Here is a 14,768-nt window from a genome sequence, read left to right on the forward strand (position 1 = left end):
TTATTACTTTTACCAGTTTCCCAGTACTGCTGGAACCTTAGACAACTTTAGCTTTCCTAAAAGTTTATCCCTTTCCTCTTTTTGTGTTGTTTCGTACATTTTTAGTTCTACACATAAATTTAACTCCACAAGACATGATAATTGTTGGGTTGACCTTTAATATTTATTAATAATTCCCCATATTTTTATCCTTTCTGGTATTTTTCATTCCTTCCTGCATGTCCATGTTTCTGACTAGGATGATTCTTTTTTTTTTTTTTTAATGATTTTATTTATTTTTGGCTGCATTGGGTCTTCGTTGCTATGCGCGGGCTTTCTCTAGTTGCGGTGAGCAGGGGCTACTCTTCGTTGCGATGCGTGGGCTTCTCATTGTGGTGGCTTCTCTTGTTGCGGAGAATGGGCTCTAGGCGCGCAGGCTCAGTAGTTGCAGCACGCGGGCTCAGCAGTTGTGGCACATGGGCTTAGTTGCTCCACAGCATGTGGGATCTTCCCGGACCAGGGATTGAACCTGTGTCCCCTGCGTTGGTAGGCGGATTCTTAACCACTGCGCCAGCAGGGAAGTCCCCAGGATGATTCATTTTCATTCTGCAGACCTATTGACAGTGAATTCTCTCTTGCCTGTTGTTACCAGGAAATTATTTTAAAATTCTTTGCTGGTTGTTCTATGAAATTAATTAGCAGAAAAATTATATTTGGCCTTTCTCTTATGCCCCTTCCCTATTCAGACCATTCTCAATCGTAAAATTGGGGAACACTGTAATGCCTCTTATGCGGTGAAGGTCAAGGGCCTGAAAAACATCAACTGAGAATATATCAATAGATTGAAGGTGAGGGAGATCTAAGTAAAACGCATTTTGATTAGCATGTTATATGTACATATATTTTAATCGAAATATAATATTCACTTAGAAAAGACAACATATACAGATCTTTTGAACATGTTTTCACAAACATGATTTTCACAAACAGAATGTGGTGCATATACTTTAAATCATTAAATTCTGTTTAAAAAAGCAGAATTTTGCATCGCAGGCACACGTTACTCACTGTTCAAGCAGATGGCTTCCTGAAGAAACCTGTATGACTTTGCGCGATGTGGCCCTCTCCATCAGACCTCCCTGACTGCTCCAGCTGTGATCTTTCTTCTTGTCAAGGTGCCCTCCGCAATCCAGTTCACCTGTGCTTCAGGCAGACAGAGACAGGGTCTCCCAAGCAGCCTTCTGGCTTCCTCTGCCCCCAGGGAGGAAAGTCTCTGTGTGACCACTCAGTAGCCTATCTTTCTGCCCCAGGTGCAACTTCACGGAGGTCCAGCTGGATGGGGGCTGTAAACAGAAAAGATTGAACCAAGTCAATTGCATTGTACTCCAGCTCGAGAAAGAATATGGGGAGAGCATCTCTGAAAGAGATGTTCAAAGAGACAAAATGGCTTATCTTGTCTCTAGCACCATGGATGAGAGTGCTTTTACCCAGGAAAATGAAGATCTAGCTAACCTAACAGGTACATCTGTAGGGTGAAGACACCCAATGCCATTAAACTGGGGTATCATTCTTGTTCTGATTCCATGCCATGTGTCTCCTATATGATATACCCATAGTATATGAATCTGGACTCCCATATAGATCTTCTTTCAAGAAGGAACACACTGTTGGTGAATAAAGTTTGCCAGCTGCCTGATAGTTACATTTTTCACTAGAAAGGAACTACCTTACACTCCGGGTTTATACATTGGTCCCTTTTGAGTTTGGTTAGCCTTAGTGTGTCCTCTGGAGCCTGGTTATCTCTGTGCGAATGGTGTAGGTTTCTGGCCCAACAGGATGGAGGACCAGACACTGGAACAAGGACACTGTAATGTCTTGTTACTGCCATCCTTAGGCAGGTCCTGCTTGAAACTTTAATAACATACTAGTAAGTCACTTCAAAGCTCCCCTTGATAGAGGTTTGCACCAAACACATGAAATTGCCTTAAGAGCTTCTATTGTTACTTCAGCAGCTAAGTCATCATGAATAAAGCTGAAGACAGTCCCTGTACTAAATTTTATTCTATAATGTTAGGGCAAGTTTCGAGTGAATGTCACTTCATATATACCTACAACATACTTAAGCGTTTCTTAGCTACGTTCTATTTATAGCAGGAAATGTTAATCATGTTTTACTAACGTAGGTCCTTGAACAAATGTCCAGGGTTTGTCATTCAGAAGCCCTGAATTGTAGAATTTCCACCTGGAACGATCCCTGTTTTTCAAAGTAATTATTCCTATTGCTTTATGAATAATATGCTGATAATACTGGCGCAGTGATGTTAAGATTACTGTCCATGATGTACGAAGGAGGAAGGGTGAGGAAGTTTCACTTCCTTTTCCAAATGTTAACAGCTTGTAGTACTTCATTATTTATGGACCAATTTCTCCAAAGTCTGTAAAATTGAAACTATCCTTACTGAAATCCAGTCAGGTGATTTTCAAAAAGTAGTTCTGAAATGTCTTTTGAGAAGTGAGAGTGACTCTTGCACAGGTCTGTGCTCACGTGAATGATTTCTTTATGTCAGCGTCTCCCAAAAACGTGTCTGGTCAAAACCGCGTTGGGGAGATATTAATAGGGTGTTACTCAAGTTCCTGTGGTCAAATGCTTGAGAAACACCCGGCTAAACAGAGTTAGGTGAGTTCCATTAATGCAGAGCTTCTCAGAACAATTTAATATTCTATCGGTAACTGTGGCAAGAGACCGCAGTTCAAATCCCAAACTTGTCCATCTTTTATTTTCCCCTCAGGAACACACTGCACTGAAAGTTTCTTTCTATGAAACATTCCCCCAACACAATCTTATAGTGTCAGAGAAGGTAAATCCGGTTCACTAAAGAACATATGCCACAGTACAATCACACACAGTAGGACAGGATTACACACAGTAGGACAGGAACACATATGGTAGGACAGGATCACACAGTAGGATGGGATTTCCCCCCCCCCCCAGTAGGACAGGATCACACACAGTAGGATAAGATGATACACAGTAGGACAGGATCCCACAGTACGACAGGATGGCCGATACCATCCTCACTTTAAAATCGAGGACACTTAAGTCAAAGTCTAGGCAGTCAGCGCCTGTACCGAGCGCGGTCCTGGAAGAGGAAGAACCGCGGCCAGTGCTCCGCAGGGATCTAATCGCCAGGCCCACTTCCGGGCGAGAGCTCGGTTCTGAGCCTCACCCTCCCCGCCCCCCGCCCGGGGGAGGCTGTGCCGACCTTCCCGGCCGCCTTGTCCCCCGGCGCCCAGCTCCTTCCAGGGCGCAGGGCCTCGTCATGCGCCCCAAGTCCTCCCCCCGCATCTGCACACGACGAAACACGAAGACACACTTGTTTGTTTTAGCTACTTGACTGTCACACAGGCAGCCGGTCGTTCTCTCAGATACACCAAGACAAGCCTAAATCACGTATTTTTAGGTCGGGTTTCACCACGGCTCGAGGAGTTATAACGAGGAATCAAGTCCACAGCACTGGGGGTTCGAGGGGCCGACCCCGAGCCCCCATTTCAGGGAAGGGGCCCCAAACTTCCGGGGTCCGCGCTGCCCACTAGCTCCCCCTAGGCGACCCACACCCAGCTGGCGCCCGGGCCCGGAGGGGTCGGGTCGGAAATGGCCGCCGGCGGAAGTCCGCCGCCGGGAGCCTGCGCTTCCTCCCTAGGACTTTGGAGGTATCCGCGCCTCTATGGTCTGGGCCGGGCCAGGCTCCTCTGCGGGAAGGGAGGGGGCGCTGGGGACCGCGGAACCCTTCCCTGCCCTTTTGTATCTGTGCGCACCTGGCAGCACTGCTAGCAGAGAGGCGACGATACCCCTCATCACGATGTTTAGAAATGGAGATGCAGGAGCACAGTAGGGTACCCCTAAACTCCCCCTCAGTTTTCTAGCCGGTTTTTACCAGGGCAGGCGCACATCCGTTTTTTAATGACGTGAAGTCTAGCGTTCATGCAATCACACAGCTGAAATGACCCTAAATAATTTTTTTGAAAAAGGTTTTACACTGAAGTGCCTTTTGAACGTGAACCCCAGCCTGGGTGCTGGACCTGCGGCTCTTGTTTTTTTCTCCCAGACGCAGCCCTCTTGTCCCCCTGTAACGGCAGGGATGAACGGGCACACCTGTCCTTGCCTCGCACCGGGGCCCCCTCTGGCTCACCTGTGGATTCAGAGGGTCACGTTAACAACTTTGAGATAGTACCCTCTTATTTGAATTTTCTGGTCTAAAAAGGGAAAACTATGCACGTACAAATACAGAATCTAGAAAAATTAGAATTGTCTAGGTATAAGAAACGTAATAGCACCCAACACAAACAAGGGCGTGGTGAAATTAGTTCATTCTGGGCAAACGGAATGTAAATATGCAATCCTGCTGGAAAACGACTTTGCGCTCTGTGTCAGAAGCCATCGAAGAAGTAAGTTCAGACTCTGACACATGAGATAACCATCTGTGGAAAACTCATCCCAGGCCAACAATCCGAGAGAGAGGAAAAGCTGCCTTTCTGAAGTGACTCTACCAGGGACAGCTGTGACTGTGCTTGCCCAGCACCCAGTTTTCTCTGTTTCTGGTTTTAACACCATGATTTTTCTGTGGGAAACCAGCTAGCTCTCAGTTCACGACTGAGGCAGGCACAGGACGCAGTTCCTGGCCGATCGGAGGACCCTGGCATTGCATGGAGGTGAGGTGTGAAGTCAGAGGCCAGGCTGCCTGGGGCCCAGTCCTGGCTCTGCTGCTTAATAGGGGCAAAAACTTCTGCTTGTTATTTTTTCTTTTTACTCTTAAAATTTTTTTAAAAATTTTTTATTGGAGTAGAGTTGATTTACAAGTGATTCATGTATGTACATCTATTCTTTTTCAGATTCTTTTCCCATAGAGGTTATTACAGAGTATTGAGTAGTGTTCCCTGTGCTATACGGTAGGTCCTTGTGGATTATCTATTTTATTTACGGTAGTGTGTGTATGTTAATCCCAATCTCCTAATTTATCTCCCTCCCCACCTTTCCCCTCTCTTTACTCATTTGTTGACTGGGGGTCTTAATAATAGACAACTACTGCTAGGTTGTTGCGAGCCCTCAGTGAACGGGCAGGTACACTAAGGCCTGTTATGCGAAACCATTATGATTTCATCTGAGCAGGCTCTTACCACCTTTCTGTTCTTTCCTTTTCTTTTTTGCCTTCCACATACTCCCACATCATCCACTGCACTATCCCAGAATTATATTTTATGTCTTTCTTTTCTACTGGAGACATCTTCAAGGCAGGACCGTGTCTTATTCACCTTTATACCACGGGTGCTTGACATGGTTCCCAGCCCAGAAACGGTGCTCAGTCAAGGTTTGTTGAACAAAACTGAATGCTCCCTGACACAGAGCAGAGAACGCTGGAACAGTGAATGAAAATGTCATGAATCCTAGAGGAGAAACAAAAGGGAAATGGCAAAAACCACATGAAACTAGAACAATTTTTCTTAACAAAAATGGTGTGATCCCTGGTGATTGCAGACTCCATTTCTTCCTGGCCCTGGACTTGCTCACCTGTGGTGGGCAGGTGAGTTCCAGCAATAGACTAGTACCCAAGACTGACTTTCTGAATTCCTGCTGCTTTTTGTCTGCCTTAGAACCTATTTCTTCCCTTGGGGACTGACAGGAGAAATAACCACCGCCTTCAAGGAAATCAAATCTACCCGCAAGAGATCAGATACCGCCCTGCAAGCCCAACGTCCGTGTGCAAAATTTCACACATACGATGCAGAGTGAAGAGTGGGCTTAAAAGGGCAGGCTTCTTTAGGTGCATGAGGAGGCGGATCGGGGCAGCCAGAAAACCCTTTCTAAGGGGCGATTGCCCAGCCTCTGAAGGTGATATTGGTTGAGTGATACCAGCCATACAAGACTCCAATGGAGCCACACCCATCTGAGACTCAGTAATTCTCAGAGTCGGAAGGGATGCAACCATTGAGTGTAGTGTAGGTCTTGTCTACAACATCCTAGACCATGGCCTCTTAAGCTGTGAATATTCCAACGACTCCCAGTTCCCTGGTCCATGAGATCACCTCTGAAGTTTCTGGAACAGTTCTAGTTGCTATAAAGTTTTCTGCTCAGTCTTTATGTAACGATGCTCCGGTTCAGGTTTTGCTAATCCTTAGCAGTTTTTGGTGCTGCAAAATGAATCCAACAGATACAGAAGGACCTTCACCTCCCGTCCAGTGATTCTGTGGTCACCGATGTCACATTAACAGGGGTATTTACACCTCAGAAATTGGCAGTGCCGCAATCAGATCTACCCCCCGCCAGAACCAAAACCAAAACCCAGAGACCGCTGCTCACAAGCTGCTGGCTGACCTTATTCTTGGTGAAACTCATCAGTTAGCAGGGGATGTAAGATGTTCACCAATGATGTCCCACCCAAATCTGTGCGTGGAAAAATGCCACGGGGATGGCACCAACTCAGTGGTGAAGGAATGGGGAGGAGGGAGGTGTCAGCAGAACACCTGGTGGGAAAGACCTGTGGGCAGAAAATCTACCACAGGCTCGTGAAAAAGCAGACTTAAGGCTGGCGAGAGAAAGAAACTCCATGTCGAGGGACAGTGACGCTACAGGTGACAGTTCAGATCGGGCCAGACTGGGAGAGAATGAATTTTATTAGGGAGGTGATGGGGAGCCGCTGAAGATTTTTGAGAAAGAGAGGGGGCCTTCTAATAGCAAAACCTGGGGCAAATTATTTCTCTGAGCTTGCGCTTTAAAAAACTGAGGTATAATTCCCATACCATTACAATTCACCGTTTTCAAGTGTACAGTTCACTCCTTTTAGTCTATTCACAAGGTCGTGCAACCATCACCACCGTCTAATTCCAGAACATTTTCATTATCCCCAAGAAGAAACTCCATACTCATTAGCAGTCACTCCTCCCTCCCCTAAAAGTTTGCACTTTTTACAAAACACCAAATTTGGTTGTCTGTAAAGTGACCTGAGTTTGAACCCAGGAGGGCTGTGTACCAAACATAAAGAGGGAAAGGGAAAGAGCAGAACTGGCTTTTCCAAGGTTCAGGTGATGTAACCAGACATTATCTATCTATCTATCTATCTATCTATCTATCTATCTATCTATCTATCTATCTATCTATCATCTATCTGCCTGCCTATCTATCTATCATCTATCTGCCTATCTATCTATCTACCTATCTATCTACCTACCTACCTAGAAAGAGAAGAGAGAGAGAAGAGAGAGAAAGCAGTATTAGATCCACACATGGGAGCAAAGAGCATGGGTGAAGTTGATCTTCAAATGCAGCATCTGGGTGACGTGGAAGCAATGGATGTCAGGAGAAAATTCTTTTTTTTTTTTTTTAACACGTTTATTGGTGTCTAATTGCTTTACAATGGTGTGTTAGTTTCTGCTTGATAACAAAGTGAATCAGTTACACATATACCTATGTCCCCATATCTTCTTGCATGGGCTAATAGTTTTATCTCCTCGGCATCTCCTGCAGCACCCATCTTCCTGTACCCTTCCAGACATTGCTGCTCCTGGGGAAACCAAGGGAAACAGCAGAAGACGCAGGGACTCTGGAAAACCCCTTGCTTCGGAAAGCCCTAAGGAAGACACTTGCTCTCCGTGGACAGAGCTGGCTGCTGGGGGAGGGGCGAGGGGCTGGGGACCCGGGGTTCTGGAGGCTGAGCCACCCCACTGGCAAGGGGGAGCATCTGAACATCAGCAGAGGACCCTCGCTGGCATGCTTTGGGTTTAAAAATCCTTTGCATGGATGGGCATGTCTGACAAAAGAGAAGGATTTCAGCAAGCTTGATACAGATGGGGTGCACCAAGTAATACATTTTCTTGGGGTCTCTTCTCCTAAGGTGGGTCCCTCTTGCCCCTCTCCCCCCACCCTCCCCGATCACGTGTGGCAGGAATGGTTGGGGGCACGTCCATGGTGGCACTCAGCTCTGTGGCTCTCCTGAATGTCTGCCACGTGGAATCCCGTTTTTGGGGCGGCCGGTCTAAGTCCAGAGAGGCTTCGCTTTGTAGGGAGCGCTAAATCCAGCTCTGCCAGGCTTCAGGCTGATTGAGCTGTGTATTTATTTACCTTCACTTGTTAAAGTCATGTGACTTTCAAATTGGAGGGGAATTTTGAATTCGTCAAGTCGGGCTCTTTCTTATTACTACTGAGAAAGTAGAGACTTGGAGAGATTAGGTAACTTGATCAGATTCACCCCTCCCACTAATTCACGGTGACAGAAAGCAGGTCAGGGGTTGCCTGGGGACAGCGCGGGGAGGGATCACAAGGGGCGTTAAGGAAACTTCGGGGGTAACGGATGTGCTCCCCATCTTGACCGTGGGTGTAGTTTCATGGGGGTGCACATATATCGAAGCTCACCAAAGTGTAAACTTCAGATACATGCAGTTTCGTGTATGTCAGTTATCCCTCAATAAAGCTGTTAGAAAAAAGTCTCATATCCGGTGAGGGGCTGAGCAGGAACCCGAGCACAGCCTGGAGGCCTTCACACTTCCCCTGAAGCCCTCAGCTGTCTTAAAACGAAAGCCTATTTCAAGTTGTGAAAATGCCTTTTCCCATAATGCCACTTTTTCCTTTTTTGAATTAAAATATTTTTTTAAAAATTGAAGTATAGTTGCTGTACAATATTATATAAGTTACAGGTGTACAATATAGTGAGTCACAATTTTTAAAGGTTGTACACCATTGGTAGTTAATATAAAATTTTGGCTATTATAAAGTATTCCCCATGTTGTACAATATATCCTTGCAGCTTGTTTGATCCCTAATAGTTTGTACCTCTTAATCCTCTACCCATATTGCCCCCTCCCCTCATGCCCCTCCCCACCGGTAACCACTAGTTTGTCCTCGGTATCTGTGAGTCTGCTTCTTTTTTGTTACATTTACTAGTTTGTTGCAGTTTTCAGATTCCACATATAAGTGATATCATACAGCATTTTTCTTTCTCTGTCTGACTTATTTCACTAAGCATAATGCCCTCCATGCACATCCATGTCGCTGCCAATGGCAAAATTTCATTCTTTTTAATGGCTGAGTAATATTCCATTGTATACATGTACCACATCATCTTTATCCATTCATCTGTTGATGGACATTTAGGTTGCTTCCGTGTCCTGGCTATTGTAAATAGTGCTGCTGTGAACATAGGGGTGCTTGTATCTTTTCGAATTAGTGGGTTTTTTTCTTTTGGATAAATACCCAGGAGTGGAATTGTTGGGTCATATGGTAGTTCTGTTTTTAGTTTTTTTTAAATTGAAGTAGAGTTGATTTACAAAGTTGTGGCAATCTCTGCTGTACAGTAAAGTGACTCAGTTACACACATATCTGCATTCTTTTTTTTAATATTCTTTCCCATTATGGTTTATCCCAGGAGATTGGATGTAGTTCCCTGTGCTCTACAGTAGGACCTTGTTATTTTATCCATTCTCTATATAATAGTTTGCATCTACCAACCCCAAACTCCCACTCCGTCCCTCCCCCTCCCCCCTCCCCCTTGGCAACCACAAGTCTGTTCTCTCTGTCTGTGAGTTTGTTTCTGTTTTGTAGATAGGTTCATTCGTGTCATATTTTAGATTCCACATATAAATGATATCGTATGGTATTTGTCTTTTTCATTCTGACTTAGTATGATCATCTCTGGGTCCATCCATGTTGCTACAAATGGCATTATTTCATTCTTTTTTATGGCTGAGTAGTATTCCATTGTATATATGTGCCACATCTTTGTCCATTCATCTGTCTTGGTTATTGTAAATAGTGCTGCTATGAACATAGGGTGCACGTATCTTTTAGAATTAGGGTTTTTTTGGGGGTTTTTTTGTTTTTCTTTTTTGGATAAGTACTCAGGAGTAGAATTGCTGGATCCTATGGTAGTTCTGTTTTTAGTTTCTTGAGAAACCTCTATACTATTTTCCATGGTAACTGTACCAATTTACATAATTGTCATTTTTAAAAGGTCCATAGCTCCAAATTTTCTATAATGAAAACAGTACTGCCCTTAACAAAAAAAGTTGCAGATGCCATTTACTAGTTCCAACCTGACCTGCTCCACAGGTAGAAGACAGAAGTGCACCCCACGGAGTTGGGAAGAGAGGGTGGGGACAGAGAGAGGCGTGATCTTGTTCTGTTTTCCTGTGTTTATCTCTAGCCATGCTTGTGAAAAGTATCACCTCTGGATGCATCCAATTCATTTAATTTAGGAGAAAAAAGATGAGCATGGGACTTTTATTCTAGGACTGTACTTGGTGTGGTACCTGGTAGCCCCTGCTGGGCCAAAATAGTTTCCGAACAATCCCCAGTTGATGAAGAAGCAGGAAACCTTCCGGAAGAGTTCCCCAAAGTTCCTCTTTTTCTCCCTCTCTGCTGGGTCAGGCACTCAGAGCCACACCAGGTGTGGTCAGCTTCTGAGCGCCTCAAGTAGCTTCTTGTGGAGAAGGTGAAAGGCAGGGAGAAGCGTAGGTGTGGGCTACGTAAGGCTCCGCCCACACTTCCTTCCCTTTATCGCTGAACTGGCGCTGACCAGTGGGTGTGCAGAGAGGGTCTGTCCGCGGGCCCAGTATGCTCACTGCGTGGAAATTAAGGCCCTCTGAGTTCCCTCCCAGAATATGTTTTCATGAGCTGTTGCCTCTCTCAGGGGACCTAGGAAGAAACATTCATGCATCTAAGATTTTTTTTTTCTATATATGATTTTTTAGAATCGCCAGTGTAATACACACTTGTGACAAAATGCAAACGAGACAGAATTATATGAAATGCAAACGTGGCCCAGAGCACGGGCAGTGGCCCAGGGAGTCAGGTGAATTCAACATGACTTCTGTCTGAGTCAGGGAGACGTCTGTGCGGGCTGGGTGGTGCTGTCACCGAGCTGTCCAGAGTGCTTGGGGACACAGAATCAACTCCAAGATCTGTGCTCTGGGCTTCCACGCTATGGAAGGCATTTAACCCATGGTGCTGCTTCTTCACGATTTGCCTCCCCTAAGTCCTTTCCACCCCCAACCCCTTGCCCTTCTCTGCCTGGCTGTGTGCCCTGGGAGGCTGATCTTGACAGGCTGCATCCCCGGGCCTCTATCACCCTCGGGCTTCCGGTCAGGACCGACAAATGGGAAGCACTCAGAGGAGAGAGAGTCGGGGTATTTATTCCGCCAGCACCCTTTCTAGCCATGGCTGAGTCCCTCCAGGATGGCAGCCCCTGCATGGCAGCCCCCCACCAGGGCTCCGGCTTGCCGTCCCTCGGGCCTGGGTGAGGGCAGTGGTGTCCCACGGTTGCTCTAACCCTGACCCCTCTAAGAAAGTCTCTGCCTGCAGGCCGTCTGAGGCATCCATCATGGAGAGATGAACTGTTGATAATTCCTCCCCTCCTCCCAGTCTGGGAGGAGGGCACAAGGGCTGAGAGCAGGACGTTTTAAGTTTTATCTCCTGACACTAAGCACAGTGGGCTGAACTTCATTGTTGAGTGTTGACCAGAGGTGTTGGGACATTTTCCTGGGAGGTGACCTTGGACCTGGGGTTTAAAGGGCACTGCTGTGTAAGTGACCGTATCATTGTGCTTGGATGAGGTTTATCCTGCAGGGGCCAGGCTCATGGAGATCCCACTGTATGGTATCCAGGGCAGCAGGACCCCCATATAGGTCCCGAATCACACCTCTGTGTTGAGGAAGAGGAGGCTGCAGATGACTAGAGTGATGACAATGGTGATGGTGGTGATGGTGGTTAGATGTCCACTTACCTGACCGAGTCACAGGAGAACTTCATTTTAGCACGATGTCCCTCTGCCGTCTTGCAAGATAATACTTGCTTTTTGGGGTCAGTCTTTTTATTGAGGTATAGTTTACAGACAATGTCATGCTCCAGTTTTAAGAGTACAGTTGGATGAGTTTCGACAAACATGATTACCTGTGTATAACCATCACTCCCATCCAGTTATAGAGCATCTTAAACAACAAGGATTTGCTGTATAGCACAGGGAACTATATTCAATCTCTTGTAATAACCTATAACAGAAAAGAAACTGGAAAAATAGACCAGGCAGCTGGCCCAGCAGGGACTTCAACTTTCCTTCTTTATTCTTCACGTCCTTTCTTTTGTTAACCAACATCTTAACCAATGCCACGTAGAATTTGCTTTTCCCCTAAACACTTCTAAACGTTTAAAAAATTTTCAATTTTTTTATTGGAGTATAGTTGAGTTACAATGTTGTGTTAGTTTCAGGTGTATAGCAAAGTGAATCAGTTATACATATACATGTACCTATTCTTTTTCAAATTCTCTTCCCATTTAGGTTATTACAGACTATTGAGCAGAGTTCCCTGTGCTGTACAGTAGGTCTTTCAGGATTATCTATTTTATTTTATTTTTGCCATAAATGTCCTTTTTCTAAAAAATGATTTTTGTTGGAGTATAGTCCAATATAGTCCAGTATAGTATAGTATTTTAAATATAGTGGTGTATATATGTTAATCCCAAACGCCGAATCTATCCCTTCCCCCCCCTTTCGCGTGCCTTGTCTCCCTTCCTAACCGAAGTCCCATCCTCCTTAAGGGCTCGCCCTCGGCCACAGAGCCTCCCACGCGGGTCCCGGGCGCGCGGGGCTCACCGGCGGCTCCGCGGGCCCCGGCGGAGCCCGACACCGCCCCCTGGCGGCAGGTGGGCGCCGGCGCGGAGCACGCCCGGCCCGCGGCGCGGCGCGCTGATTGGGCGGCGCGGATTCGGGCAGCTTCCCGGGGGCGCCGCGAGCAGCACCCCCCAGCCGCGCACGGGGACGCCGGCGCGCTCTCCGGGGGCTTCCTCTTCCCTCCGGTTGTGTCCAGGTTCTGCGTCCGCCAGGGTCCAGGATGACAATCCGACACCAAGGCCAGCAGTACAGGCCGAGGATGGCATTTCTGCGGAAGGTGAGCGCGGTCCCATCACCTGGGCCCGGCGGGGCGCGGGGACCAACTCCGGGAAATGCCGGCGGCGATGTGGGCACGGGCGGGGGGCAGCCCTTGTGGTCGGTTAGTGCCGCTTGATGTCATGAAGTGACTTATTTGCCTTGTGTTTCTGTCTGTCCGTCTTTCAAAGACTCTAATGATTAGGTTTCCTTGTTCCCTGTTTATAGTGGAGAATCTGCAGCCCAGGGCGCCTGCCGGCTGGAGGCTGAAAACAACCTGTTACTTGGGAGAGCAGGCGCAGGAAGGCAGTTCAGCGAGGCTGGGTCAGATTGGAGACAGTCTCCTGATACTGTTAGAGGCTCCCAGATGTTAAATGAACATGTTTGCTGTTTTTCTAATTCAACACTGCAGTACTTTAAAGCGTGCGTGTGTGGTGAGTGTGTACACATAGACCGTGAAAACGGTGTGATTCGCAGGCTAAAGGGACACCCCACTTGCAGCGCCCCTAGATTCCTTATTCAAGGGTGTGTATTTGTGGATCTCAGGTCTCTCTGTGCGCAGCGGAAGTCGGGACCCTCCCCATGCAAAGGCTTTCTCAGAGCAAGTGGCTGGGCACAGGGGGTGTCCATACAGGGGACTTGTGCGGGGTGGAACGCACCGTGTGGGGTGATGTATTTGCGGATGAAATGGCTCATTTTGTTCTGGGCTCTTGAGATGACCAGTATCAGAAGAGGTCAGCGGAGGATTAGGTCCTGGGTCACTTGCCCGCCCTTCCTCCCATTTGCAGCCACTTTTCACAGTGTGGTGTCCACCGTCTTAGGCTTGTCTTGAGTAGAATTAGCTGAATGCTTTGTGACAGTAAGAGCCCTGCCCTGAGCCCTTGGAGCTCAGCAAATTGGCATAGTCAAAACTGTCCTGATTTGTCTAAGACTTTCACCGCTAAAACCTGGACAGTCCTGGGCACACTGGGACAGTTGGTCACCCTCGGTCCACCTACTTCAATAAGCTTGTGCGTATTCCAGGTGGTAGAGGTGTGAGGATATAAAACAGAGGTGGAGTGTTGTCTTGCTGGGAAAGAACACTGAGAGCCTCTATCTACTGCAGACACCACCTCCTAAAATCAGAGAAAACTGCCCAGACTGGATCTCTGAGAGCCATCAGTCGTCTTCCAGGATTTCCCAGGACTGCCTTCTTCTCCCAGACAGGGCAGCTCTGGCGCTGAGGCTCTGAGAGCAGTTGTCTGGAGACATTCTGTTTGTTTCTGAGCTTCAGACATTGTGTTTCATCATGACTGTTATGTGGTAGACATTCCTGTCTTTACCTGGGCCTTCTGACTGGTGTCTTGGTCTCCAGCCCATCCTCCTCCACTCCAGCCTCCTCTTTTCCACCCCAGCCTCCTGTCCTCCACCCCAGCCTCCCGTTCTCCACCGCTGCCTCCTCTTTTCCAACCCAGCCTCCTGTCTTCCACCCCACCTGCCGGCCTCCACAATACCATTCATCGGCATGTTGGGTTTCTTTCCCAAACCGACGTGGATCCCCTCGACCTGAAACCCTCTGCTGATTTCCCACGTGCACAGGGTGACGTCCAGCCTTCCCAGCCCGGCCACTGAGGATCCTGCTCCCACCCACTCCTCTGGCTTGACCTCCCACCGGCCCCCCACAGCTGCCCTGCAGGGACACAGAACAGAGCAGCCCCCCTCACTCAGGGGGGCTCTGGCCTCAACGACCTCCTCGTCTTTCCAGGAACCCTGTGCCCTTCAAGCCTCAGATTCCTCCCCTGGGAAAGCCCTTCTTCCCCTTCTCACCAGCCGAGCCCCCGTCCCCCCACTCCCAGGCCCAGCTCGGGAGCCCCTCCCCTGTGACGGCCGGCTCTCCCCACG

The 14,768-nt window shown here is 47.6% G+C and overlaps 1 protein-coding gene and 1 long non-coding RNA gene across 2 annotated transcripts in view; one reads left to right on the forward strand and one right to left on the reverse strand.

The window, feature by feature from the left end:
* Window positions 1-200: 200 nt before the first annotated feature.
* LOC114487782 (uncharacterized) lies at window positions 201-3,610 on the reverse strand. The gene is made up of 3 exons (XR_003683199.2): window positions 3,354-3,610; window positions 1,048-1,322; window positions 201-593 (listed from the first exon to the last, which is right to left on the reverse strand). It is a non-coding gene; the product is annotated as an uncharacterized lncRNA (long non-coding RNA).
* Window positions 3,611-12,766: 9,156 nt separating this feature from the next.
* Window positions 12,767-14,768, forward strand: part of RGS9 (regulator of G protein signaling 9) — a 45,518-nt gene continuing 43,516 nt past the window's right edge. The window contains exon 1 of the mRNA XM_028498150.2: window positions 12,767-12,909. Within this exon, the coding sequence (XP_028353951.1) occupies window positions 12,853-12,909 (57 nt within the window). The 5' untranslated portion in view covers window positions 12,767-12,852. The remainder of the gene's footprint in view (window positions 12,910-14,768) is intronic.

Source organism: Physeter macrocephalus, chromosome 14, assembly GCF_002837175.3.
Source record: "Physeter macrocephalus isolate SW-GA chromosome 14, ASM283717v5, whole genome shotgun sequence".
NCBI lineage: Eukaryota > Metazoa > Chordata > Mammalia > Artiodactyla > Physeteridae > Physeter > Physeter macrocephalus.